General features: G+C 40.7%; 2 protein-coding genes across 4 annotated transcripts in view; one reads left to right on the top strand and one right to left on the bottom strand.

Moving 5' to 3' along the window:
* Nucleotides 1-9,147: 9,147 nt before the first annotated feature.
* On the top strand, nucleotides 9,148-22,881 carry SLC16A14 (solute carrier family 16 member 14). Of its 2 annotated transcripts, none has more exons than XM_064457724.1 (7): nucleotides 9,148-9,496; nucleotides 11,108-11,211; nucleotides 13,624-13,765; nucleotides 14,046-14,322; nucleotides 15,154-15,297; nucleotides 19,441-20,436; nucleotides 22,120-22,881. In XM_064457724.1, exons 4-7 carry the CDS (start codon nucleotides 14,061-14,063, stop codon nucleotides 22,266-22,268), a joined length of 1,551 nt encoding a protein of 516 aa, XP_064313794.1. In that variant the 5' UTR covers nucleotides 9,148-9,496; nucleotides 11,108-11,211; nucleotides 13,624-13,765; nucleotides 14,046-14,060; the 3' UTR covers nucleotides 22,269-22,881. The 2 variants fall into 2 exon arrangements, with proteins under 2 accessions (XP_064313794.1, XP_064313795.1); XM_064457725.1 differs by having other exon boundaries at nucleotides 11,117-11,211.
* Nucleotides 22,851-26,742, bottom strand: part of FBXO36 (F-box protein 36) — a 33,701-nt gene continuing 29,809 nt past the window's right edge. For both annotated transcript variants that reach the window (XM_064457726.1, XM_064457727.1), the window contains one exon: nucleotides 22,851-26,227. In XM_064457726.1, coding sequence (XP_064313796.1) covers nucleotides 26,036-26,227 — 192 coding nt within the window. In that variant the 3' untranslated portion in view covers nucleotides 22,851-26,035. The remainder of the gene's footprint in view (nucleotides 26,228-26,742) is intronic.

Consider the following 26,742-nt stretch of genomic DNA (forward strand, 5'->3'; position numbering starts at 1 on the left):
TTTCGTTTGTGTGTTTGATGCCACTTCAGCGTAGCTGTCGGAGCAGCAGCAGGGGCATCTCCAGGCATCCACGAGGTCCTTTGAAAACTGCTGACCACCAGCGACTGAGACTCCATTTTGAAATCAGGGGAAAGTTAACAACTAACTTTGAATGCCTCAGGAGCCAACGCTTGCTCTCCCACAAATAATAATCTTTATTACATTCTTACACGAACAGGAAAGGAATACAGCATTCGGGAAAACACAACCAACAAATACAGGCTGGTGTGTGTGATGGCATTACTACGTTATCCTGGGCAGCAATCTATTACTTTCTCTCCCCCGTTTGATAATATGAACAGTCAGTGGACAAATGTCCCTTTCACACTTTGCTCCTCTGCTTTTTGTTCTGTGTCACCCTCCCTAAAACACTGCACAAACTAACCAGGCCGTAAATAGTTTGTCAAATTCCAGAGCCCGGGATGCGTTTACGCCAGCCTATCTCTGTCGGGACGGAAGTGCAGAGCTGCTGTGGCAGCCACAAAAGCACTGTCTCTTACATCCCTCTGTCCCTCCGTTACTTCTCTTTTTCATGCTGGAGGTGATTTTCAAGTACAGATACAGTCAGGAGGCCACACTGGCATTTCTGAAGAACATTCCACCATCTCTTCTGTATCATCTCTTAGTGCACCGTTTCACCACACTCTTTAAGTTTATGTGCTACTTCGAGCAATTACAGCTCTAGTGACTCGTTGCACCACAGTCCTTGGAGTCACTCTCCCGTACAAGAAAATAAAAGTTTTTCCTTCTTGCTAAGAGATTGGTACTTGAGTGAGACAGTGGCAACCCAGAACAGCCACCCAATGCTTCTTGTTAAGTAGCTTTGTTACCCCTTAGTGACTTGGTAAGAACAACAAATACACAAACTCAAGTTAATTAGAGCTAAAATGCTCTCAGTGACACACTCAGTGCAAAGCAGTGACTTGCAGGTGGAGAAAGCCCCTCTCCCTAAAAGCTTAAGACTGTGAAGTTACCTACATGCACATCATCTTTCAGATTCCCTTGGATGGGCAGCTTCCCCACCTGCCTGTGTGAAGTTTTGCATGGCAACAAGGAAGGGAAAGAAAAATAATAATAAAACCACGAAGATAATAAAAACACAAAATAGACAATACACTAAAAAGAAGCTCAGCAGAATAAGAAAACAAACTTTCCACTAAAAACAGGAATCTAGCCAAGAAACAACAGTATTGTTATATTTTGGAAACTAGAAGTGGAGTAATTATAGGCACATCTTGTTTAATCAGTAATACATAAGAAGTATTTTCTACTACACTAATCATGGACTTAGTCCTGTAAATCATTACTTACATAAGCAGTTTGCACTTACAACGAATACCAGGTGCTTAAAAGATGCTTATGCTGTTCTTTAAAAATGTTTTTATTAGGAGACTGAAACAAAACATTAGATTGTAACGCCTAATTTTGAGAAAGAGAGGGACACACGTTGCATCCAAGTATTGTGGCAGTCTTCTTCTCTTAAGGTGAACACCACAAATGCTGGAAATATTTGGATTAAGTAAAAAGTTTATCGTTTAGGCACATGATTTTTAAACTGAGGATCAATCTGGCAAATACCAACATGCAAGTTGCTCCTGTGTTTAACATTAAGCACGCTGTATTTTACTTTTGAGATTAGGGGTTATTTTTTATCTTAACTGCTGGGCCTTTATCGTTATTTTAAAATGTGTCTAGATATCTGTAAATATTTGCACAAATAAATTTTTTAAAATTCATATGATTAAGGATCGCTCTAAAAACAGTGCACTTGCAGAAAAAAGTATTGAAATCTCTTATTAAACTACTAGTCATGTAACATTTATGTTATACATTAAACACAAATTATGATGTATTCTTGTTCAGAAAAGCTTTCAACCTCTGATAGTATTATTTGATGGTTTATGCATGCAAAACCGGCAAGAAAACTATTTTATTCTCCTCCACTAGAGGGAGAGAGAGCATTTTTTTGTTGCTAGGCAGATTCTGAAAACAATTTAATTCTACATCATTTAAAGCAATGATGTAAAATTGCGGGGGGGGATGGGGGGAGAAAAACAATGTAGTTCATTATAGTACCAAATACAAAGTAATTTCTAAAATATTAAAGCAAAAATAACAGAAATTGTAATATTGAAAAACAGTTAGTAATTTGACAATGAAACAAAAAAAGCTATATTGTACTTTCCATGCTGTACTGAATGAGAACTGTTCTTACAGCTACTGCATGGTCACTGCTTGCTTAGAAATCAGAGCATGAGTGCAGGCCTTCCACCCGACAGGTCACCCTCTGTCTCAGAAGTTCAGAGAAGTCTCTCCCCATAGACAGTTTTTCTCAGAATTTGTGGATATTTCCTTTTCATATGAAAACCTTCATGATGCAGATCATGATATCCACACAAATGATCTATCACTTTTAGTCCTAGGGATCCTTGATCCTGTTGGTTTGCAGTTTGCCATATGGTAAGAAAACAAGTGATCGTGATCTGTGTGCCCCACACCTCATGTGGGAACTGCTCCAGCTCCCCAAAATATGAGACACTCGGTCTGGCTTTAGAGACTACTGAACAAGACCAAGTTTCTGATGCATGTAATGTCTTTTGGAAAGTGGGCGCAGGATGCCCAGTACCTGTGGGACTGGTACTGGGCATATAATCAAAGGTTGAAATGTTTACTGCACTTAGAGCTCACTGGAGAAATGTACTGCAGAAAGGGTAAGAAGAAATGTTCTGGGAGGGGTTCATATGTAGATTGGCATAGTGATAATGTAGCACTGAAAGTTTAACTGACTTTGAAAAAATGCAAATATTTCTTTATATACGGAGATATGGACAAACTAAGCACAAGGCAACAATTATTTGGTTTATGCTCATATTGATTTCAAAGGAAGCCCTCTGTTTACTGCTCAACAATGAAAACTTAACAAGGAAACATAACCCAGGCCTTAATATAAATGTTTGAATTTCATTTTGAAGTTTACAAAATGCTAGCAAATAAAAGAAGCATAAAATATATTTCTATTCTGCATTCCTGTTTGCATTTATTTAAATTTTCTAAAGATCTTGAGGCAGTTTAATAAAGATTGAAAATTGATGGTCCAAGGATTACGTGCCTTTTCTCTATCTCTGTTTAGGGAAAACTGTGGCCGTTGAAGATATGAGTGCTACATAGGCAAAGATTTAAAAAAACCCAACAAAACAAGCAAGTGACATCAGAACAGTTACTGAGAAGGAAGGAATGACTCTGTCTTGGACACGTAACGTCAGCTTTTGTACAAATAGTTCTGGCTGAACTCTCACAGCGATCTCTGTTACAGGATCTCTGGGTTTTGTTGGACTAATGCAGATCAGTCACACTCTAGCCCTCCAAAACAGCCCGTGCAGATTGGGAGAGTACAACAGCAGCGAAGTCCAGGAACAGTGAAAACACCCTGGCAGCTTCCCACAACCTTAGAATATCTGGTTCAAGTACTGATGCGGACAATGTTAGGAGATTTGACCCACTAATCACACAATGCAATTTAGCTGCGAACTGAGTGTTACCTACTGTAACTAGGCTAAAATATTTACAGCTCCCTTTCCAGTGGAGGACAGTGTATGTCTCTCCTCCTGTTTCTAATCATTGTTTACTTGCTCTGTTCTCGTGAATCATAATATTATTGCAGTGCTTGTGTTTAAAAAATACCTTTTCTGAAAAGATACTGCTTTGGGCTTTGTACATGTCAAGTTATTAAAATTTTTATTTTAATATTTCATAAAAGCTATATTTCATGAACTGTTTATTCAAAAAATGCAGTACTTTGGCAGTGGTGCTACAAAGAATAAAAAGAGAAACAGGAAAGAAAAACACACAGTTCAAATCCATCTCAGAACTCAAAGTTTACAAGTACAAATACTGTTTTATCTAATGTTTTAAAAATGTTTACAGATCAGGAGATTCTTTTGAGCTAAGAGTCTGTCAAGATAAGCATAATGCAAAATACAGAACAAAGCTAGCAATGCATTTAAAAAAACTATGCTTAATCTGCAGTAAAAACAAATTTATTGGTTTAGATGAGACATGCAAAACATTTACTTCGTAGCACTGGAGTAAAATATTTCAAGAGTGAATAATTAGAAAGCTACTGCACAAAGATTAATACTGTGATTTGAATGCCATGGACTGAAGGACTAAACCCTGCTACCACTGAAATAAATACTTTAATTTATATTAACTAGTTGAGTGCTAATTTAACCTTACTGGAATTTGCAGTTAATTTGGTATATTTGCAACAGGTGCAACACATGACCAAGTCATACAGTTGTCATTGAATGCTCTGAGATTTCTTACACAGGTTGGACCCAGAGGAGGAAATGACTGCAGCACAACTGTGAGTCATATTGGAGGGCCCCCGAGGTTTTCTCCTAGCACGGTACTTCTGATGTTTAACCACTGCAACCACGCCCTTATGTGCACACGTTTTAGACCAGAAAAGCAAGACGTCAGCGTGTGCAAAACATGATAGTGTTACAATAGCACTTACACCTAATAGGATTTTTTTGATAAGATAGTTTATTTTACCTTTCAATATGCAACTTGGACTGCTAACGTACAAAGCTGAAATTAAGTCATGTTGCAAAAAAGGACTGTTTTATCATGTCTTCCTTTGTTTTGTGAGTAAGTGCCATTTCTCCTGTGCTGTGACTTCCTGAAGCAGCAAATTAACTAACTATAAGGAGATGCAGAACATCCATTTTCCCATTGGGTTCTTCATCTACAACCTGGAAACCCAGGTTTGCTGCTGCTGCCCCTGAAGGACTGAAAAGTGTGTGGGTGGCAGCCATTCACTTCCGAAGCAGAAGCCACACCTACACACTCCTGCCCCATCCAATGTGTGGAATAGCAATATTCAGTTTTGCCGTTGGAATCCCTAGTGTGAATAGCCACGCCACTCTGAGCCAGGATTGTTAACCTCTTCAGCATACCCATCTGCTGAGGACCATCCTTTTGTCCTTATGTTAATACACTCTAGGAAGCTTTCAGATCTCTCACAGGATAGTTTTTTGGATGTGATGTCTCTGAAGGATCTAAGAAAATTGGCAGGACCTCCTGATCCCTCCCATATCTGTAGCTGCTATAATGCATCTGCTCTTGGACAGGGAAAAAAAGAGAAAAGACAAGGAGTTATTGTCCAAGTGAAAATCACGCCAGCAGTGATAAAAATGTTGCTTTTTCTTCCACTTTTGAATTCCATTCCCATGGTCTATCCTCAGTTCTTGGGTAAACTTGAAGATAGCAAGGTAGTTCATTCTTTCATATTTCGATAAGACTCTGCAGTTCTCATGGGAGGAGGCAGGGGAGTTGCTAAGAATGTTTATGCTTGCTCGCGGTATTTTTTGATGATGATGTGTTGTGGTAAATCCACCAAAGACACCAAGGATTCTCTTCAAACAGGCAGTGGGAAAAACAAGAAAATACACATTATTTCTGTTTGGCAGTCTGGAGTTGCCAAAATGAAGAGGAACCACAAGCTTTTAGGGTGTCATATGAAAGCTGTACTACTGTGCAACCTCTATGCCAAATTAAAATATTAAGTTTGGCTTGTCCTTTTTTTCCTTTTTAACCCATGACCAGTATAACATGCCCTTCCAAATACAGAGAATTCTTCAGTAACCCAAAGAGGTTACTGAAAGCAAGAGGAGGTGAAATATTTAAATACCATACATTATCTTTCTTTTTAACTAGAACTATGTAGCAAGAAGTGACCAGGTTATTTGGGGATACTTTGCATTGGTTAAAAGTTCAGGGATTGAACAAAACTGGGAGCAAGATGCTTTTTCTGTTCTGTATCCTGATGCTGCAGCAACCAAGCTGTTACATCAAATCTTTATTTCCTTATCAGTCACTGCAGTACTACCATTTCATGGGAAGCAGGGTGGGGACTTAATGAGAGCTTTAGGGAAGAGGGTAATCAGCACTGCAGCAATAGTTGAGGAAAAGTGCTGGGAAGCTAAATGAGCACTTCGTTTTCATCAATACACATTTTCAGAGGGCTGAACAGTCTGTAAGATCTCCAGCACAGCTGCCATTTTGAGCAATGGGGATTAAGCAAGTGGTTAAAGCCCAAGGTGAGGAAAAAGCTGAGGTGTATGGTCTGGATGAATGGACTGCTAGATGGGTTGAAACTGGATGGATGGCTGGGCTTGAAGGGTAGCAGTCAATGGGTTGATGTTTAATTGGTGGCCAATGCAAGCAGAACACTGTGGTTAGTACTGGGGCCAGCATTGTTCACTACCTTCATCGTAACTTGGATGATGACACAGGATGCACCTGCAGCAGATTTTCAGACAATGCTAACTTGGAAGGATGTGGTTCTCAAACAAAAAAGTGGAGCTTCACTTGAGAGAACTTTGAGAAACTTAAAAATTGGGTCAACAGAAACCGCATGAAGTTTAACAAGGAGTGCAAAGTTGTGCACGCCGGGTTGGATAGTGCCAGGCAGCAGTGCAGGCTGCCTGGGCACTAGCCCAGCTGAAAAGCATGTGGCTGTCACAGCGGACACTAAGTTGAATATGAGCCAACAGGGTGTTTTCAGTATTAATAAAGTGAACCATAGACTGAGCTACATTAGGAAGGGAGCATGAAGACAGCAGATGAATAGGAATTGTTATCCCTCCTTATTCAGTGCTACTGAGTCCAGACCTGGGATACTATGTCCTGTTTTGGCTTTCCCAGTTCAAGAACGATGTCGAGAAACAGGAGAGGGGCATGCAGAGGGCTGATGAGATGGTGAGCGGCCTACCTATGACTTGTGAAGACATGTTGAAGCAGTTGGCCTCGGTTAGGCTGGCAAAGAAGAAAATAAGGAGAGATCTGATAACAATCTACAACCACCTGAAGGGGAGTGGCAAAGATCATTGAGCTGAACTCTTCTCAGTAGTAGTGAATGGTAAAACAGGTAGCAAAGGTCATGAATTGAGTCACTGTAGTTGTGACTGGTTGCATGTGATTGTGCGTGGGTGGTGCTGCACAGGAACATGCTGCCCAGGAAGGCTGTCAAGTCTCTATCCTTGAAGGCTTTGAAGGGCAGGTTAAGCAAAGCCATGGGTGACCTGAAATACCACAGGTCACAATCCTGCTTTGAGTGCAAGGCTGGACTGGTGGACCCCAGAGATCCCTTCCAGCCACCACTTCTATGACTGTAAAAGCCTAAGCCACTACAGTGGCCCTCAGACAGTAAACAAAACTGAGTTACCAATTCCTCCTACTCCTGCCCTCCTCCCTCTCTCCCTCCCTCTGTTTGTCTCTCCTTTTAAGTTATATTATTCCATATAATTACCATCATGTTTAAGGGACTAGTAAGAAATCCTTCCTTCTCCATTTGGGTTACTCTGCTTGCCATCCAACCATTTTATACAGTTATGATTTCTAAGGCACCATGGACTGTCAGACCTTGTTTACATCTTATTTTACTGTATCAGGTACCTTATGCATCTTTGCTAAAAACTGCAAACTCTTTCTGATACCATAGCATTGTCTTTCCCATTCTTACACAGTGGACTTTTCTCCTTACTGAGCATCATTTGTACCCTCGCTGTTAGACCTGCACAATTTAATGGTAAAAATTCAAATAGATCCATACATACTTATCTTCTCAAGAGACAACATAAATCCAGAACCACAATGACATATGAAGCAGAACTGCTGAAGCACTATGACACAGCTAAGTGAATTCTCCATCAGATCAAACTGTAAAAACAGAATCTCTGTTAGCACAAGGACTTAAGCACGCAGGTGGCATTTCAGGTAATAGAGGGAACGTGGGTTAACAGCCAAACAAATGTATTTTTAATATTTTGTGACCAGTCATCTCACAATCCCAGTAAATCTGCATCTGTGGTAGGTTTAATAAAGTATGTTAGCACGTTAGATGATTCACAAATCAAAATGTATGTGTCTCAAACTTGGGTAATAATACTAGCCAATAAGCAGCGAATTTCAAGTGTCAAGTCCCTAGCATTAAAACTGTTAAGAAACCGGACTCCAGCCAAAAAGCTAACGCCGAAGTTAAAACCTGGGATACGAATGCCCAGACGCTGTTGGACAATGTATTGCAAAAAACAAAGTAATTGGGAACATGTATACTTCAGAATGGCACACATTTACAATGCAATACCTCAATCTTTTAAAATGGGAAATCTAGTTTTGTTTATGAAGGAGAAGTAAATGAACCCAATCATAAATCTCTGACACGAATCTAGTTGTTTATTCTGGAAAAGGATTATCTTTTTAAGACTACAGTGCAAAGTAGTATAAGATTTATGTAAAGACTGCAGCCATAGGAATAGCCCATAGCCTGTGACACACTTGAACCAAAACCAGATAAAAATGTTTCATATTGATATATTTGGTGGACTAGGTATATAATGGAACAGAACATTAAACTTTTCTGAAAAAATAGATGAGATTTGCATGTGTAAATGGTATGTAGGCCAAAGAGTACAGTCAAAAATATAGAAAAAATGTATTAAAAGTCCCAAACATATTTTTAAAACCACCCAAACCAATTCTCTTTGACAGATTCTGAGCCACCACGTTATGCACGTAGGCAGCACGTGCAACACCATTAAAACATTCATGTTGGTCTTTCCTCATTTCCTCTTCTCTCCTTGAAAAGCGTTATTTATGCGACTCAGCGCACTGCTGTAGGACACCAAGATTCTCCGATGATAAAAGTTTTGTACACTGGCATGCAATCACTTTAACCTGGGTAAATTAACTGCAAATAGCCAAAGCAATGTATTGCAGAATGTATACCTCATTAATGTCAGATTATTCAGGAAGATACAACTGAGTCCGAATACTGCTTTGAAAAAGTAGGAGTATTCCTCTGCAACTCTTTTCTTCTCCTAAGGGAGGAATATTTTTGAAGCCTATTTATTGCACAAATAAGGTACTACACAATGAAGCTTCCGAGCTTCGTTCCTAGGGCGGTCTGGCTACATAAATTCAGCCAGCCTCTCTAAACATAATCCAACGGCCATTAAAATCTTGATACAGGCTGCTTCCATTGGATTATATCCTGTAACTCTCTGGATGTAAATTTCCGGCGATAACCTGTGCAGCAATAAACTTCATTCAGCCACAAGAGTGTGCATGTGAGAGGATTGCAAATCTCCTCCGCAAACCAGAATTAGCCGGTATCGCAGGAATGAAAGCGCGTGGAGATTTGAAATTGCAGGGAATGGAGACAAGGCGGTGCAGAAGCGGAGCTGCCTGGGGGGCGAGAAGGCCAAGGCCGCTGCCAGACTTCTGCAGAACATAAGCCCCGGGGCTGCGAGCAAGGGGCGCGGCCGAGCGGAGCGGGGCGCAGGTGGACGCGGAGCCCGCGGCAGCTCTCGGGGAGCGGAGCGGCGCCGCGGCGTGGGCTCGCAGCGGGGGCTCGCCGCCGTGGCGGGCTGGGGCGGCGGGGCACGGCGCGGTGAGTACCCCGGGCGGAGCCGGGAGCCGCCGCATAACACCGGCACCGGCGGGGGCGCGGGCGGGGGAAGGCGCAGCGGCCGCGCCGCCTGCGGCACAGGCGGGCCGGTGCGGTGCGGTGCGGTGCAGCGGGGCTGCCGGGGGACGGCGGCGGCGGCCCCTCCGTGCCGCGGCGGGCTGGGAGCGGTGCCGCCGCCGCAGCGAGGTAACTAGCGGTCATCCTTTGTGCTCCGGCGGGCGGCGCCTGCAGCCGCCCCCTCCTCCCAAACGCCGCCCCGCCGCCCGGCCCCCGCGGGCTGGGGGGCGGCTGCCCCCGGGACCCCGGGCCCCCGGGACCTCGGGCTCCGCGGCTAGCGCTGCTCCCGCGGCGGCAGCCCTCGGCTCGGGGGGTGGCAGCCCTCCCCTTCTCAGCGCTGTTTTGCATCGATGAGCTGAACCTGAGTGCCGGAGAGGGCGTAACGTGTGAAGCTCCCGAATTGATTATCTTCCGCTGCCTCGGGGCTGCTCCGGTGACAGTGTGTAACCGTTCACAAAACAGAGGGACAGCGCCCGATGCAAGCTGCCCGTTCCCTTGGCACCAAGGGGGAGAAAACTGGCTATGATGTGAGGTTGTTCCCGCTGTCCCCGGGGCCGCGGGGCCGCTGGTGGGTCAGACTGAGGCAGAACAGCGCCCAGGGGTCTCCCGGGGAGGTCTCCAGAGCAGGGCCTGGGAAACAGCCCCGCCGGGCAGAAGGGCAGCAACCCGAGCCTGGAAATTGAACTGCCACCGTCTTCATGCAAACTTGTCACCCTGGCAATTAGTTTCCCCTTTTAAGCGTTTAATTTCCCTGATTTTCTCTTCCTTGCTGGGCGCACGCAGTTACCCACTGTGGCTTCGATCTGCAGTAGTGGCCAGTCTCCACATCTCCAGTGAAGTCATTGACAGCTGAAGCGCTCGACGTATTAGCAAGTTGAAGTTAGACTGCCAAAACTTACAGCACCCAAAATAAATGATGTTTTTAACAATTTTTTTTTTTTATGTCTTCAAAAGACAAATAATTATGTGTGGCATGTCTGCTGGGAAATCAAAATTCATTACTATTTATAATGCATTTATGAGTTATCCATTGGAAGTGCCCTTAAAGTATGATTTTATTCTATACTTTTTAACACTGAGGCAGTTGGGTACTGGAAGAGGTTACCAAGGTATATGTAAATTATTCATCGTGTGGACTTTTTATATCAAGATCAGATGTTTTCCAATGATCTGTTTTAACTACAAGCTAGAGAGCCATAGCTCCACTTTGGTGTTTTGCTGCTAACTTTGGTCTTATTACAGCACCCGCATTTGTCCCTAAAATAGCTCGAGTCAGTTTTTCAGAAAAGCTCAGCATCTTCCAGGGCACTAATGTTCGGGCCAGTTTTCTGAGAGCTCTGCATACTGTGTGTGTCTGAAAAAAAATCTAGTCCTTCTCCAGCTGACCAAACAAGAATGCAGATTCTCCTGCCTTTAAATGCCATCCCTTGTGGGGGGCTGTATTCAAACACGGTTACTGTGAGTGGGTCTTCACTACCTTGTCATTGGGGAAATAAGGCTGGCTTCACAAATCGGCTGCTGTCATTTTCATTGCAGTTTCTCTAGGATTTCGCAATTGCTAAGAGCCCCTTGGGCTTCTCTGCCTCCCGTGATACTGAGCTCTTGGCAGTGCTGTGGTGTGGGAAGAAGGCTGAGGGCAGGTAAGTGCATTTCTCCTGGCTGCAATAGGCCGCAGGGGGGTGAGCCAGTCGTGGGGAGAGGATCCAGACATCCAGTCCTTGCTTTATCCAGAGCCTAAGAGTTTGTGCAGTTATTGGAAATTGCCTTCCCTGCTGTTAAGTGTATTCACTCTGAACTTGTGATGATAGTGGAAAGTTAATAGCGTAAAAGTAATAGCAAGCGAGAATCCAGTTCAAAGGGAAAACATATGCATTTTCTGAAGATTTGTGGGGGTTGATTCAAGCATGGCATTAACTTGCATCTAGTCAATCTAAGCCTATTCTGCCAGTAAGATTGCAAAGATGAGTGTCATATCTTTTCAGCTCAATATCAATTATTTTTTAAAAATCATTTAAAATATATAAAAGATGTATGTATGTATTTCCTGTCCAAGAGCATTTCTGTATCCAATATCAGTACTGAAGCGCACACAAAACCAGTCAAAAGCATGAAAGAGAAAGGTGAGGCTCCACATTTAATCCTGACTCTGAATCTTTAGTTACATAATTTTGTATTCCATTATCTAAGATGTACTGTAATATCCATCATACATTTTCACTGTTCTCATACAGAGTATGTTTAACAGCTTGCAATTTTCCTCCATTCTGCTACTTCTCATTATTTCCCATTAGCACGATTATTCACTATCTTTATTACCTTTATGCAGTTAGTATTCTTCTTTCTTGTGAGTAGGCTGAATCCTCCATAAGTAGTCATATAAACTACATCGATGGAGGATCTGGCTACTAGTACATTAATAAGAGGGAGTTGAGCTGTCATCTTTAAGACCTGCCCTCTGTAGAGGAAGGATGAAGTATAATTTAAACAAAGACTGTCCCAGGTTGTCCTTCTGTGTTCAGAAAACAGTGCACCACTGCACAGCTCTGACTTGTTTCCCTGCTATCTTGCTTCTCTCCGTGTATACAGTCCTGCCTCAACACCCTGCAGGACCTCTAGAAAGACCTGTAAGCATAATTCCCCTTCTCTATGCCTCTTGTTTTGGAAAGAAAAGGCCAGTAAGTAATTTTGGTGTGTTTCCACTGGCACCCAGGTGTGGACTCACCAATTGGTCTCAGTTTATCCACTTGTGCGGCAAGTGTTAAACATGCACAGTTTTTGTTCTTCCTCACTGTGTCACCAATACCTTCCATGGCCAAGAAAGGGCTACTGATAACCCTGTCCATAAAGAGTATCCATCTAGAAAAAATTGATACCAGGAGTACAACACATTTTAGTTCCAATTCGCAATGAGGCAAATCAGCATGCTCTTGGAGAAACCTGGGTGTTTGAGCTGCCCTTAGCTACATATAAGTACCTGTACTGCAAGTAAGGGATATGTGGCACCTAACTACAAAGGTAACTTACCCAGCAGCCAGTCTGGAGAGGTTACATGTATCGGCAGGTTTTCACTCTTGTCTATGAAAGAAATGGTGGCTTTGACTAATTGGCTCTGACTCCATCTGTATATTGGTATGAAATACTTCAGGGCCTTCTCTGTATGTTTATCTAGCAATAAGGAAAAAGTAAAACAGTTCAAAAAGGTAGTAATTTGAGAAGCAAAATATATTAATGTATTTAAACAGCCCAATTTTTCAGTTAGTACAGAATCTGAGTTACTCCATTTGCTGCCAGTTTTCAGTAGTGAGGAGCTAGGCCTGAGGTGCACCTTCTGAGGGCTCACAGAACACATAAGAAGCTTTTTAAAACAATTTTTGATAACTTTTTGACTGTTGTGAAGCTGATGGCTTTTTTTATTTCTCCAGAGAAGAAAAGAAGACAAAAAATTACCATCTCTGGTAATTTGTATTGTTACATTTCTAGTCTCCATGGAAACATATGTGGTGCTCCACAGTCGGGTAACATTTCAGTACGTTGCAGCAGAAATCAGATGGGGGGAAGACAGGGTTCTGTACCTTGCCTGTTAATCAATTAAAAATTGTTTTGAAATTATTTTCAAATTGTGTTGCAATCTTCACTTAGAGTAACAATGGAAGAAATCAAAGTAACCACATTAATCTGTGATGGCCTGATCCTACATACACCTATGCGCATAACTCTGCCACTCAGTTTGATCGTGGTAGGCATTGACATTAGTTTGGAAGAATTCTTCGGGTTTAGTAGGATTTATGGATTAATACTACGGAAACTGAAGGCGTAATAGCAAACTGTTTGTCCAGTTGACTCCGATAAAAGTTTAAAGCTTGCCAGAGAGGTAGTAACAATCCCCTTGTAATTTATGTAAGCAAAGTGTTTTGAAAATCAAGAACATTAAATCTTCATCTTTCTCTGTCTTCACTCTCATTCTTCCACTACCAAAACTGGTTTCCTCTGAAAAGATACGGTAACTTCATCTACCTGCCTCTTCAGGATTTTGTTTTTTCTTTTATTCCAAGCTTTATCAGCTTGAATGCAAAGGCACATAATCTTACTGGGAAGGCAGAAGGTGATACGGAGAAGGAATATAGAGAGAGCGACCACCCGTTTTTTGTGACCACAGTCAACCCATGAAGAGTGAGTGTTCTCAGCCACCTACAAGTAAGTAAAGTATATGGTAATGGGAACAATGCAGCCTACTGTCAACCCATAAATGCTGCTGCATAGACAGCCATGATAATAAGGTACACAAAGAAATACATTAATCAGATAATTTTCTAAGCATTTTACATTTGAACAATGAAAACCCAGTATTTGCTTTACAACCACACTAAATCACAATCGTGAAATATGGATGTGATTTATGCCATTCACTACAACCAAACTACAAAATCTGACAATTTTGTATGTATTTTGAAGGTATTTACTGCATTTGTTTCAGAATACCGTGGAGAAAATGTATGCTAGTCGAGAGGATATTGGGTATGATTTTGGAGATGACTCAAAAGTTGGAAGTAAGCCAATTAAGCCTAATCCAAACATCGATGGAGGATGGGCTTGGATGATTGTACTTTCCTCTTTCCTTGTTCACATACTTATCATGGGGTCCCAAATGGCCCTTGGAATACTCAACATGGAATGGCTTGAAGAGTTTAATCAAAGTCGTGGCTTAACAGCGTGGGTTAGCTCCCTCAGCATGGGCATTACACTTATTGTAGGTATGTTCCAGCATGATTTATTTCAAAAATACAAAGATTTTTGGAATATGTTTGGCACTCATCCCTCATGTATTTTCTTACAGTTTTCCATTTTATTAGCAGAGCTACCCAAGTTCTCCTGAGTTGCCTTTTTACAGTCACCAGGACAAATTTTACAAGTTAGAGGGAGAAAGGGAACAACAGGGAAGATGATAAAGACGACAATTACTCGAGGAGACAGCATGAGCAGGAAAGGATGCCTGTGACTTCCAGGTCTCACGAGAATTAGGAGAATGGATGATCTGTGAAGCTTGTGGCCCTCCCCATACTCTGTCTGGGAGGAGAAAATGTTGAATTCAGACAGTTTATATTTCAGTTTGGCAGCTGAACTAAAATTTATTTTTTAAGTTGTGGTTGGATGAACCCAAAATAATATCTTGAGGGGTGTGTCTATGTATATATGTATATACATACCTCTGTCTCCCTAAATTAAGTTGAAAAAGTTGTGTTCCACTGAAAACAAAATAGAATGTTTTATTTCCTAGTTACTTGTGAAAAAGGCCTGCACTCACACAGCTTTAGTATTGGGAACAACGGTTCCAGTTTCTTCCTCTGTTTAAACTGTCCCTTCTTCATGGAGCAACTTTGATTTTAGGTGCTGCGTGTATTTACTAAGTATTTGGTTTGGTTGAATGTTTCTTTTCAGGATTTTAAACAGTAATAGGGAATATAAACTGAATTGCATGAGTAACCTGATGTTTAACATTTTTTTTAAAACATTAAGAATCTTCATGTGAAAAATTATTAATGGGCATAGAGAATTAAATAACATTTTTTCATGTTTTTTAACAGGTCCTTTCATTGGTTTATTCATCAGCATGTGTGGGTGCCGCAAGACAGCTATAATTGGAGGGATATTGAATGCCCTAGGCTGGATACTGAGTGCCTATGCCTCAAATGTGCACTACCTCTTTCTTACGTTTGGAGTGACAGCCGGTAAGCTGTACTACTGCTTGGAGGTTCTTTCAATTATTTTTGGTTCTCTTGAAGGTTATCTGGGTGAGTAAAGAGGGAGGTTACACTGTAAAGTTATGCCAGCTTTTCTTTCACACTCTTTACAGCCTGTTATCTTTTTAGAAAACTTATTTACTCAGTGGATTGGGACCAGTGACTTTTGTTGTCATTTAAATCTGCCTTGTGAAGATAGTATTTCTATCAGTTTCTCTCAAGTGAATATATTAGAGGACATTTTTAATTAGAAGAATTAATGTAACCCAAACTCTAACAAGTGGAATTTAAAGATGTTAAAACACTGTTGAATTATTTATCTGGCTAACCCCTCTCTCTGTCACAGGAAGAAACTGCAAATGTTTTCTACAGGAGCTGTTCCCCATTAATAAAATACCAGATTATGATAACTATGTACTGCTTCAAAACCCATTTTAAAGGGTGTTGTGGGTTACTGCTGGTAGGCAGCTAAGCCTCACACAGCTGCTTGCTCACTCTCCTGCAGTGGGATGTGGGAGAGAATCAAAAGGGTAAAAGTGAGATAAAGACAGTTTAATAAGTAAAGCAAAAGCTGCATGCACAAGCAAAGCAAAACAAGGCATGCATTCACTGTTTCCCATGGCCAGGCAGATGTTTATCCGTCTCCAGGAAAGCAGGGCTCCATCATGTGTAACAGTTACTTGGGAAGACAAATGCCACAATTCCAAACATCCCCGCTTCCTCCTTCTTCCCCCAGCTCTATATGCTGAGCATGACGCCATGTGGTGTGGGACATCCCTTTGGTCAGTTGGGATCAGCTGTCCCAGCTGTGGCCCCTCCCAACCCCTTGTGCCCCCCCAGCCCCTCGCTGGTGGGGTGGGGTGAGAGGCAGAAAAGGCCTTGACTCTGTGTAAGTACTGACCAGGAACAGCTAAAACATCCCTGTGTTATCAACACTGTTTGGGTCAAAAATCCAAAACAAAGCACCGTATGAGCTAGTATGAAGAAAATTAACTCTATCCCTGCCTGAATTAGGACAATGCATGTGGCCATATTTCATACATAGCTTCAACTAAAGGATATTCAGATTACATCAACAACCACTAATAAATAGCACTTAATTTTGCTACCTTTTTTTACAATCAGAATCACTGAAAGAAGTAATACTTTGTCATTTTTTCTTGGAATTAGGTCTCTAGAAAACCTTTTAACGTGTAAGAGCCCGAGCAAAATATGAAAAGGCATGTGTATTTAGGCAGCTTTCTTGAAAACCATTAGATCCTTAGTGCCTGAATGCTCAATTTCTAGCAGAATGTGGTTTCTTGTGAAAAAATGTAGTTACTTTAAGGAAGTTATGTAGAAAAGCCCAGTATTACCTACTTAAAGGACTATTCCATTTTATTCACTTATGTAATTTCTGGAAAGAGAAGTTTTTAGTAGAAATTAAATGACAATGTTGAAGTGATCCAAGTGAGAAATATGAAATTTGGCCTTTATCATCTGAGCAACACCGAGCAATTCAAGGGGCTTTGAAATATTATTCACTCCATGGATAACATGGCCAGTTATGTTTGCAAATAAAGCACAGAATCTATGTTATACTTGACAGACAGAAGCGTTGTGAAAAAAATTGTTTGCAATACTAATAATAGCTTCAGTACTCTTCATTCACTCAAATGGCCCTTCCACAGAATTTCATAGAAATCTGCAGAATTTCTGTACATAATTTTTTATCTAGCTTTCTGGATGGAAAAAAATTGAAGCTAGCAAGGGTCACTGTGACCACTCTTTATATCACCATACGGTAGATTTCAGTAATGATTTACATTCCTGAACAAAGAACAGTAATTGCAGGCAGAGTTCTGCCCATTTTGGCATTTCTGTTTCCAGGTGTTGAATATAATCAAGCAGACAGGAATCTACACGCTCTTTCTCTCAGCTCCTTTTCTCTTGCGCCTTTTCAGAAAGAGTGTACTGAAAATACCAGACAAAAAGGCAGAAATTGTACAGATAACTTAAAGATGGGTGAAACCCATATTTTCAGAAGAAATCTGAGGTAAATCTTTACATGAGGTGAAGAAGGGACATGCTCTTGCAGAAGTAATTCCGGCCAGAAAACCACTGTAGATGCCCAAGATGTTTCTCCAGCTCCATGAGACATCCATTACCCATCCTCTCGCTCCCCATCCCCTCACACACCGTCCCCTCACTCATGATCTCCTCACTCAGCCATGGCCTCAGTCCCCGTCCCCTCACCCCCAACACCTTGCTCATGGACCCCTCACTCACTGCCACTGCAGGGAAGTTTCCTTCATGTTCTTGTGGCCGCTAGATGTAAGGCTGCTGTTCACTTACCGTGGCTGCCTCTTGCTGCAATCACTTCTGGGCCTTCATGCAGTGCTCATGGGCTTACCCATGGCTCCTGTTCTCCCCGTTGGTCACCCACTATGCCAGATGCCCTCATGCAGTGCATCCCCATGATCCCAATCTTGTCCCCCCGGCTGCCTCAGCTCCTGTTCGCAACATGCCCCTCACCTCAGTGTGGTTCCCCTCCACCAGCTCCTCACAGCATTGCCCCCTCACCTCCTGGCTGCCAGCTGCATCCCAGCTCCGCGGGCTCTCCTCCCTGCAGCAGCAGTGTGGAGAGGCAGGGGAGCCTTCTCCCCACTCACCTGTCCTGGGGAGCCCTGGGGTGGATGCCTGGAGCTGTTGGTGGCAGGGAGCCCCTGTGGGCTGGGGGGCAAAGTGGCCCCTGGGACCCTGTGGAGAGGGAGAGCAGAGCTATCCCTGCTGCTGCCCTTGTGGAGCTGGGTGACAAATCTGTGAGGAAAGGGAGTGGAGAGGCCTGTGGCCCTGTATGTACCTCTGAAGGTGGCAAGCCTTTGCATGTGATTAGTCTATGTTTTGCTATGTAGCCCACAGAATGAAAAAGTAAGTTAAAACAGTTTTAAAAATATGTTATATCTCGGGGTGCGCAGGAAAGCGCAGTAAACTCTAACACAAGTCTGGGCTGTTTTTTCACAGCAGTCAGCAGTAGGCCAGTCTGGCAAGGCAGGGAGTGTTCTGGTGGGCAGAGAAATTTCCTTAGATTTTGTGGGTGGGTTTGGGGAGGGAGGCCTTGTGCAAAATAAAAACCTGATCATGTATTTGCACAGCAAAGAAATAAATACTTCTAACAGGCAAAACAAGTCAGCTCTGAGCATGGTGTGCTGCCATGATGTAGCTATAGCTAGATCATGCTGTAGCTGCGTTATCAGCAGATAATGGTTAAGGAAAACTTTCAAGTCCAAAACACTCTTCTAAATTACAATCACAGTGAATTTGGAAGCATCGTCTGCATACACCTCTTCCAGTCCAAATCCCCTCTGTCAGGAATTTGCTATGAGAAAAACTAGGCAGCTGTTATCTTTAATGATGGTTTGCACAACTCTCAACACTTCCTGCTTGAAATAGGTACCATTAATACCCTGGTTTTTAACTACAAGTGAGGGAATTTCTACAAAATTAGACATCTGCCTTTTAAGAATATGCCTGTGCAGCTACTGTGTGGCCCTCCCTGGACTTTCCTGGAGTGCCCAAAGAGAGACCTGGAAGCCACCCGAATTTGTGCCACTGGGCTAACCCGCCGTGCCTACTGAAACGTGTGTATCAGTCACTGTGGCTCCACAGTTACCACGCAAGGACAAAAACTCAGCCTGGATCTTCATTGCTGGTGACCTTAGGCAAAAGCAACAAGATGTGCCCGCTAAGGAATTTCTGGTCGCTGATACGATCAGATACAAGTGTAACAAATGCAGATATTTCAAAATAGGGTTTGTTTATGTTTGTTCCCATATTAACTGTCACTGACTTACTGTGAGATGTTTGGGGCTTTCCAGTGGTGTCATGCTGCACTGAGGTAAAGGTTTTATCTTCAAAGTGTTTCAGTTTCTCCAGCAGTTAAACAACAGTATTGTATTCTCACTGGAATGAGTATTGCAAATTTTGGAAAATGCTACAAGACAGAAATGAAAGTTAATATGAACTGAAAATTTATTCTCAGTTTTACTACTGTGCTTGTGCAAAAGTCAGGAATAGAACGGATTCATTTTTTTGCCGCTTTTTATCTTGTCGGCAAAAAGTTCACATTGACTTTGGTTTTTCTTTTCATAGGCGTTGGAAGTGGCATGGTTTATCTGCCTGCAGTGGTCATGGTGGGGCAGTATTTTCAGAAGAGAAGAGCACTTGCACAAGGACTCAGTACCACAGGAACTGGGTTTGGTGCTTTCCTAATGACTGCCTTACTGAAGTACCTCTGCACTGAATTTGGGTGGAGGAACGCCATGTTCATCCAGGGTGCCATCTCCCTGAACCTTTGTGTCTGTGGGGCGCTTATGAGACCACTCTCTCCCAAAGATGTTGTTAGTGAAAAATATGTTGTGAGAAGTAATACTGAAGGTAATCAGGCAAAAGCTCTGTCCCATTCTGCAGAGACTATAAAATCTAATGGAGTTCTCAGTGAAGAACCGGAAAAAAAAGAAGAGGCAACAAATGAAGAAATGCTTGACAGTGTTCCGCACGTAGAAATTGGAGGTAAATCTAGAAGCGGAAGGAATATGTATGGACTGCGCATTCTTAAGTCAGTGAGCCAGCTGACAGTTACCGTCAGGAAGGGCTTTGCAATATGGTACTCCAGCTACTTTGGAGCTGCATCACTGTTTACCAATAGAGTATTTGTGGCCTTTATAATCTGGGCTTTGTTTGCCTATAGCAGCTTTGTCATTCCCTTTATTCATCTTCCAGAAATAGTCAAGCAGTACAACTTGTCTAGTCAGAACAATATATTCCCTTTGACATCCATTATAGCCATTGTTCATATTTTTGGTAAAGTGATCCTTGGAATCATCTCTGATCTCCCGTGCATCAGCACGTGGAACGTCTTCCTCATGGCTAACTTTACCCTGGTCACCTGCATTCTTACTTTACCACTAATGCAAACGTACATTAGCCTGGCTGTGGTTTGTGCTCTAATAGGATTTTCTAGTGGCTATTTTTCTCTAATGCCTGTTGTGACTGAAGATTTAGTTGGAACTAAACACCTTGCAAATGCCTATGGCATCATCATTTGTGCCAACGGAATATCTGCATTGCTTGGACCGCCCTTTGCAGGTAAAAAGTTCAAATCTCTAACAAACAGATGTTTGTATAATAACCGTGTGACGTGATATATTATTAAGATTTCTTATGTTCTGAGCACGTGTAGTTAACAAAGTTACAGCTGTTCCAGATTGGAGGATTACATGTAAAAATTTACAGATCACATCATCTGGGTACCAGCTCAGTATTTGCACACTACAAATTACCGTCCTTGCAAATAACCCCAAATCTATCACAAGCTACCCTTTCAATGGTATGTTTCCTTAAAGTATTATCATATACTTTTTTTTAAATTGAAAGGTTTAACTTAAATTCTTCCGTGTTTTGTGTAGTATATGCACTATACATTCTCATGCCTCTAGATGAAAAAATGAATAGTTTTGAGGGTAGGCATGTGTTTGTACCATAGTATTATCCCAGAGAACTATAAAGTGTGTTTGGGTGTCACCACTCTAACCTGCCAATGGATGTGTTGATTTAACTAACTTAGCTTCGGCTTCCTTCAGCTAGAAATACCTACTTTGGGGACTGCACGGCTCATAATCTTTTTACAGCAGAAGGTAGAAATGTGTGTATGTTATCCCTAAAGTTACTTAGACTTAAACAAACATTCATTATAAATTTTCTCATAGAAAGAGGCAGGCGAGTACAGGAGAGATATAGGTAGTGATTGTCAATACTATAGCCAGACTATGGCTATCTTTTACAGATAAGCATATCAGAAGAAGGCAGTAAGAAACCTTATGAGTAATGGCGGTGGTCAACCAGGGGTGGCACTAGGCTGAACTGAAGCTATTAGCAGCACAAGCAACTCAGAAAAGCAAGAACGCTGTCAACCTTCTCTCCCCAACATTGAGTCAGCCGACACAATTTAGAGGAAAGCTCATCTAGTGCCCTTTGAAAAGCAGCAGTGTTCTACTCTACCATATACCCTTTCAGCACCTCTCAGCCTGTGCTGAACATGCCTTTGTATTTGGTCGTTAGTAACGAAGCCAATAGGATGCAATTAGTTGGTGTAAAAAAAGCTTCTGATCTTGAGGTACCATTGCAATGCAACCAGCATGACATGAGGGAATCTTGCTGTTTTGGGTTCTCAAACCTTTCTGAAGTAACTTTAATGTATTTTTGCAAAGGAATTAAGGTTGGAATGAGAGTCATTGCAGTACTGAGATCTTATCTCTTGAGAAGTCTTTTATCGGTATGTGAGTCTTTGAGAAGGCTTCTGGGAACGTGTTTGCTTGCACAGGGCACAGCATTTGAACTAGTCTGCAGTATCAGGAATTTTACAAAGATAGTAGGGTGGAAGAACTAATTGGTTTGGGATTCCAAAACATCTGTTTTAAAGCCAGACCTATGATAACTTGTTTGTAAAATGTACAGTTTTAGAGAGAAGGTTGCTTGGCTTCTTAGGATGGCACATAGCTAGAGTCCCATTTTAAGACTTCCGTGATAGTTAAATGAGGGGATAGATTCTGCGCTATTTTTTTTGGTGAATGAACAAGAGGTTTTGTTACTACATTTCTATTGGTAGCATCTAGAGGAGGAGACAATCACCACCTTTTTTTTTTTTTTCCCACAAAACTATAGATTTGACTGAAATGTCATAAGAGGAGCGTGCAGTATTTTTTATACTTTCCCATGCAATGTACCTTGTTGCAAGCTTTGTAACAAACATGTCTTGTCCTTATTTTGCAGGTTGGATCTATGACATCACACATAAATATGATTTTTCTTTTTACATATCTGGCTTGCTATACATGGTGGGGATAATATTTTTATTTATACAACCTTGTATTCAAAAGAAACAACTAAGAGAAAAATCTACAGAAGAGGCACAAGCATAGAACAAATTCCAGAAGTTTTTATACAGATTTTTTTTGTTTTCATGTTTCTATTGTATGACAGTATGAAGCTGTTTTTCTTATGGAACCAACCACATTAAGCTGTACTTAAGTGAAAAGCAAATGTGCTCCAAAATGCTAATAAATTATTAGAAATATGCTTTTGAAATGAGTTAAGATATTTTACTTTAGAGCTAACAAATACAGCGATTAAAAGCACCCTGCCAAGCTTTTAAAATTGGAACAATGCTGGTGCATTTCCGCTTGCTTCTCTTTTACCTTTTCACCACTAACCACTGGTGAAACTCCACTGACTGCAGTGCAGTTACTCCTGATTTACACTAGTCCTACAAGAGAATTTGATCAAGATATGAATGATTTATATAAGTCCTTCCTACTATGTATTCTGTCTGATCAGTTATCGAGTATGAGAAAATGATTGTATTTCTTACCTGGTGAGTCAGGTCCTGTTGAAATGCTAGTACAATAATTCAATTAATTCAGTGTATTAAAATTACTATTTCTGTGATGCAAAACTGAAGAAAAGTTCTTATATTTTTCTGAAACTACTCACTACTTCAAGGATTATTTTTTTTTATTATTATCAACTGCATAATAAAGTAGCCACTCTTCATACAGAAGCTGTGTTATAAATGCTGTGACACTTGATGCACCTGAAGTAAAACAAACGTAAAAGCAAAAACAGGCAACGTGCGGAAAATACTATTGCTATTCACAAACTGGAAAATGTTTCCAGAAAGAGTTTGAAGTTTCTGGCTGCTTTACCTAATTAGAGGCATTGTAGAACTTCGTACCATTGCCATTGACTCCTTCCATGGGACTTGTTTGTCAATTGAACAGTAGTAAAGAAACGCCATTAGGCAAAATTGGCCAAATATAATTTTAGAAAGAACTGGGCTACAGCACACTTAATTTTGTTACAATTAATTTAATAACAAAACCTCTTATATTATGATCAGTTGTGTTGCTGCTCTTAATGTACACCATGAACTATCTAACACCGGTCACGTTTGAGATGTTTATTTACTAGAAAATTAGATAATGCAAAGCATGGAGGAGCTAAAGACCACTTAAAATATTGAAATCAATTTTCTTAAACAACATTAAGCACCTGGTAATGAATGCAGAATGTTTTGAGTGGTGGTACGAGACATATTTTTTCAGCTCTGAGAGGTGAGTCTGATGTTAATTTTCCTGTATCAAATAAAAGTCACTGTATGTTTTTTCTCTGGTAGCCTTATGAAAACTTTTTTCATGAAAAATCAGGTTCTTGGTTTAATACTGGTATGTGCTGCTGGAATTCTTAAAAAACAACTGATACTGTTCAATTATATTGAACAATTAGTGGGAAGCAGTTCAGTATGCAACAATATCAACAATACAGATCTTTCTTTTTTATACCTGCAACATTGGTTAAAAAAACAGTTCTGAACCTCAGCTCGTATTGTTCTATATTGCAAATCACCAACTTCTTAGTTTCACATGTCTACAGCTGTTGGCAGGGACATATTTTAGAACAGATCACTCAAATGAGCCAAGTTAAAAAAGAAAACGCAAAGAAAACCCCAAACTACTTGAGGATTTAGATCAGTTCATTCATATGGGATAGTTATGCGTGGCCTTTAAAAGTCACATTAAAACAACTGAGGCGTGAGTGAACTGCAACACATGGTGTGAACACGCGGTCAGTAATTTCTTAACATCAGCTTTTTGTTGCAAAAACGTTCATGTAAACTGCACTTTCACATCAGTTCTTTTGTTGCAGGTTTAATGTCTTCTTGGTGTGAATGCTGCTGCTAGCTTTTAACCAAGCTATCTTTTATTGGTGAGATATATATATATATATATATATAGAAGTGATAATTTCCCTCAATTTCATTTTTTTTTCTTTTTGGAAGATATGTACCCTTTATACTTAGATCTTCATTTTGTCTTTTGTCAAAATCAATTTTATTTGCATATTACTGTAATGAATAATATGTTGTTCACTTATGATATCTGCAGTATATCGTTCTGTATAAGTCCTTACTGGGCCATGTGATGGGAATAAACTTACATTACCCAAACTTTCACTTTCTGTTAATTTACTAATTAAGTTCATTTTTTTAAGCTTAAAAATGAAGATTCTCCTGAAAAAATGATTGTTCTTATTTCTCATAATGGAAGGGACAGGTACATGGTTGATCAAGGAGAGGGGAAGATGGGTTGACAAAGTTGAGTTAAATTAGGATTTTAAATTAATATTCACCCAGTCCACCTTGGCTAGTATGGGCTCTAGTTTCCTAATCTGAAACTGCCTAAATCTGTTACAAGAGCACAAGCTAAGAAAAAAATGCATTGATGGTAAATTGGCAGAAAGAGAGAAGAGGGCCTGCTGTTCAGTAGCCCTGCCCACATACTGTAGTTCCTAAAATCATCTCTCTAAAGCAAAATTATACTTTATAGTAGTTTATTACACAGAACAGAAATTTTATGAATACAGTATTTTATGCACTTCAGGAAATTTCTATTTGTCATTGTCCTAAAAGGAAATAGCCACAAAGAGGAAAGACTTCTGATTGTGGATCTGTAGATGAAAAACCTTCATCTAAAGATCCACAATCACCAAATGCTTCAAGAATATTGGTATACAGTTTTAGAACAAAATATTCTTAATCTAAATTAGCAAATATTTTTAAAGTATTAAAATACTGCTTTATAAAGAAATAGCATAAGAACCCTGTATTAATAGTTTTTAATCAGTTTATAAAATTCCAGTTTAATAGTTGACATGTTAAAAAATTGCAAACGTAATATACTCTTCAAATATTACACCGTTCTATGCAAATACTGCAACTGCTGTTTTTAATACTCAGGTGTTATGTCTAGTCAATGCCAAATGATATATTAATCAACTGGTACTTTCAGAGTAATAATATTTGGCCTCTTAATTACTGATGGTGATTGTTGGAGTAAGTCAGTAAGAACTGCCTTCATTTTACAACACCTCTTAAGTAACCATTGTTACAATCTTTTAAGACAGCAAATGTCTCTGACCACATACGCAGCTCGAACAATGAACAATGGAAGTCAGTTCCTTGCAGGAGTTCCTGCATCAGCAACATCAAGGAAAAATTTTCCCCATACACCATTCCGGCAGAGTGCCTCAAACGTGATGTTGGTGGAGCGTCCAAATGAGGAAAATAATTTGATCCACCCTCAGTCACCAAAAAGAAGTCTCTTCTTGCTGACAAAATTATTATTTGCTTGAGTTTAGATAATTAATTTAAAAACATTTTAACACACATCAAACTCTGCAACCAGCTACATCTGACTTGCCTATAAACATTGCAAATTTACCGTGGTGGACAGTAAAAACTTCAGCATTCATCGGCAATTTTTGCAGTAAGAAATGATAGATGGTTTTCTATAAAGGTAATGATGACAGAGCTGTAGCACCTGATATAAACATGGAGCATGTGTTGTATAGCATACTTACAATATAGTCAGAATAAAGAAGTACAAAGAAACCACAACCTCTTCTATTGCTAGTATCTGTTATAATGCTGACTATAATACAGTTTCAGGATGCCCAACATATTAAACTTTGTATTATTTACATGTTGCTCTGAGTAAGACATATTTTGTTTTTCCTCTTTCAGTCCTCAAAATAATCTGCTTTCCCTAGTAAAGCAGAAAAGTCCGTATGCCTGACCTGATAAACAGCAAATCCACACCTTAGAGCAATTGCTTCAATGAAAAATGCATCTTTATTCAGTCACTTCTTTGTTCCAAGCATCTTGTTTCTGCCTCCTTCTTCGGAGCTGCAGCTGTAGCTGAAGTCTGTTTGTGAAGAAGAATTTTTTCCAGCCCATTTCGTGTGCGAGTTCTTTCATTTCAGGTGTGATTGTGTCACACAAGTTCTCCACAATATTCTCCCATAGCGCGTTACTGTTACATATCTAGTTGCAAGAGAAAGTAGAGGTTTAATGTCATAATTTGGCTTATTCGTTGCTCATTATTTTACTACACAAAATGTATTTAGACAACACAGATGCCTTGTGTGAAGGTCCCTTGCAGTGCAAGCTGCCCACCTATCCTGAAAGAGGTGGTATTAGTTAAAACTCGCAATGACATCAGTGGAAGTTTTGTCTGGAGTTGCCAACACAAGATATTGCATCTTCTTCTGTGAAAAATTTGAGAAGCTTCATTTGGTATGATATCAAAGGCCTTTCTGCCACACTAGAAGCGGCTGTAATGCCACATACTTTCCTAGTATGTAATTCATACAGCCCATTGAAATCAATGAAGCTGTGTAATATTATGCCAAAGAACTTGTCAGGATGTAGAAATCACATGAAAAATACTAACCTGTTTTCAAGGTAGGTAAAAGAAGCCAAATGCCTTTCGACTTACTACAGAAATGCATTTTTAGGAAGCGTTCAGGAGCACTGTAGGGATTAAGCCTGCTTCTCAG

Source organism: Phalacrocorax carbo, chromosome 7, assembly GCF_963921805.1.
Source record: "Phalacrocorax carbo chromosome 7, bPhaCar2.1, whole genome shotgun sequence".
NCBI lineage: Eukaryota > Metazoa > Chordata > Aves > Suliformes > Phalacrocoracidae > Phalacrocorax > Phalacrocorax carbo.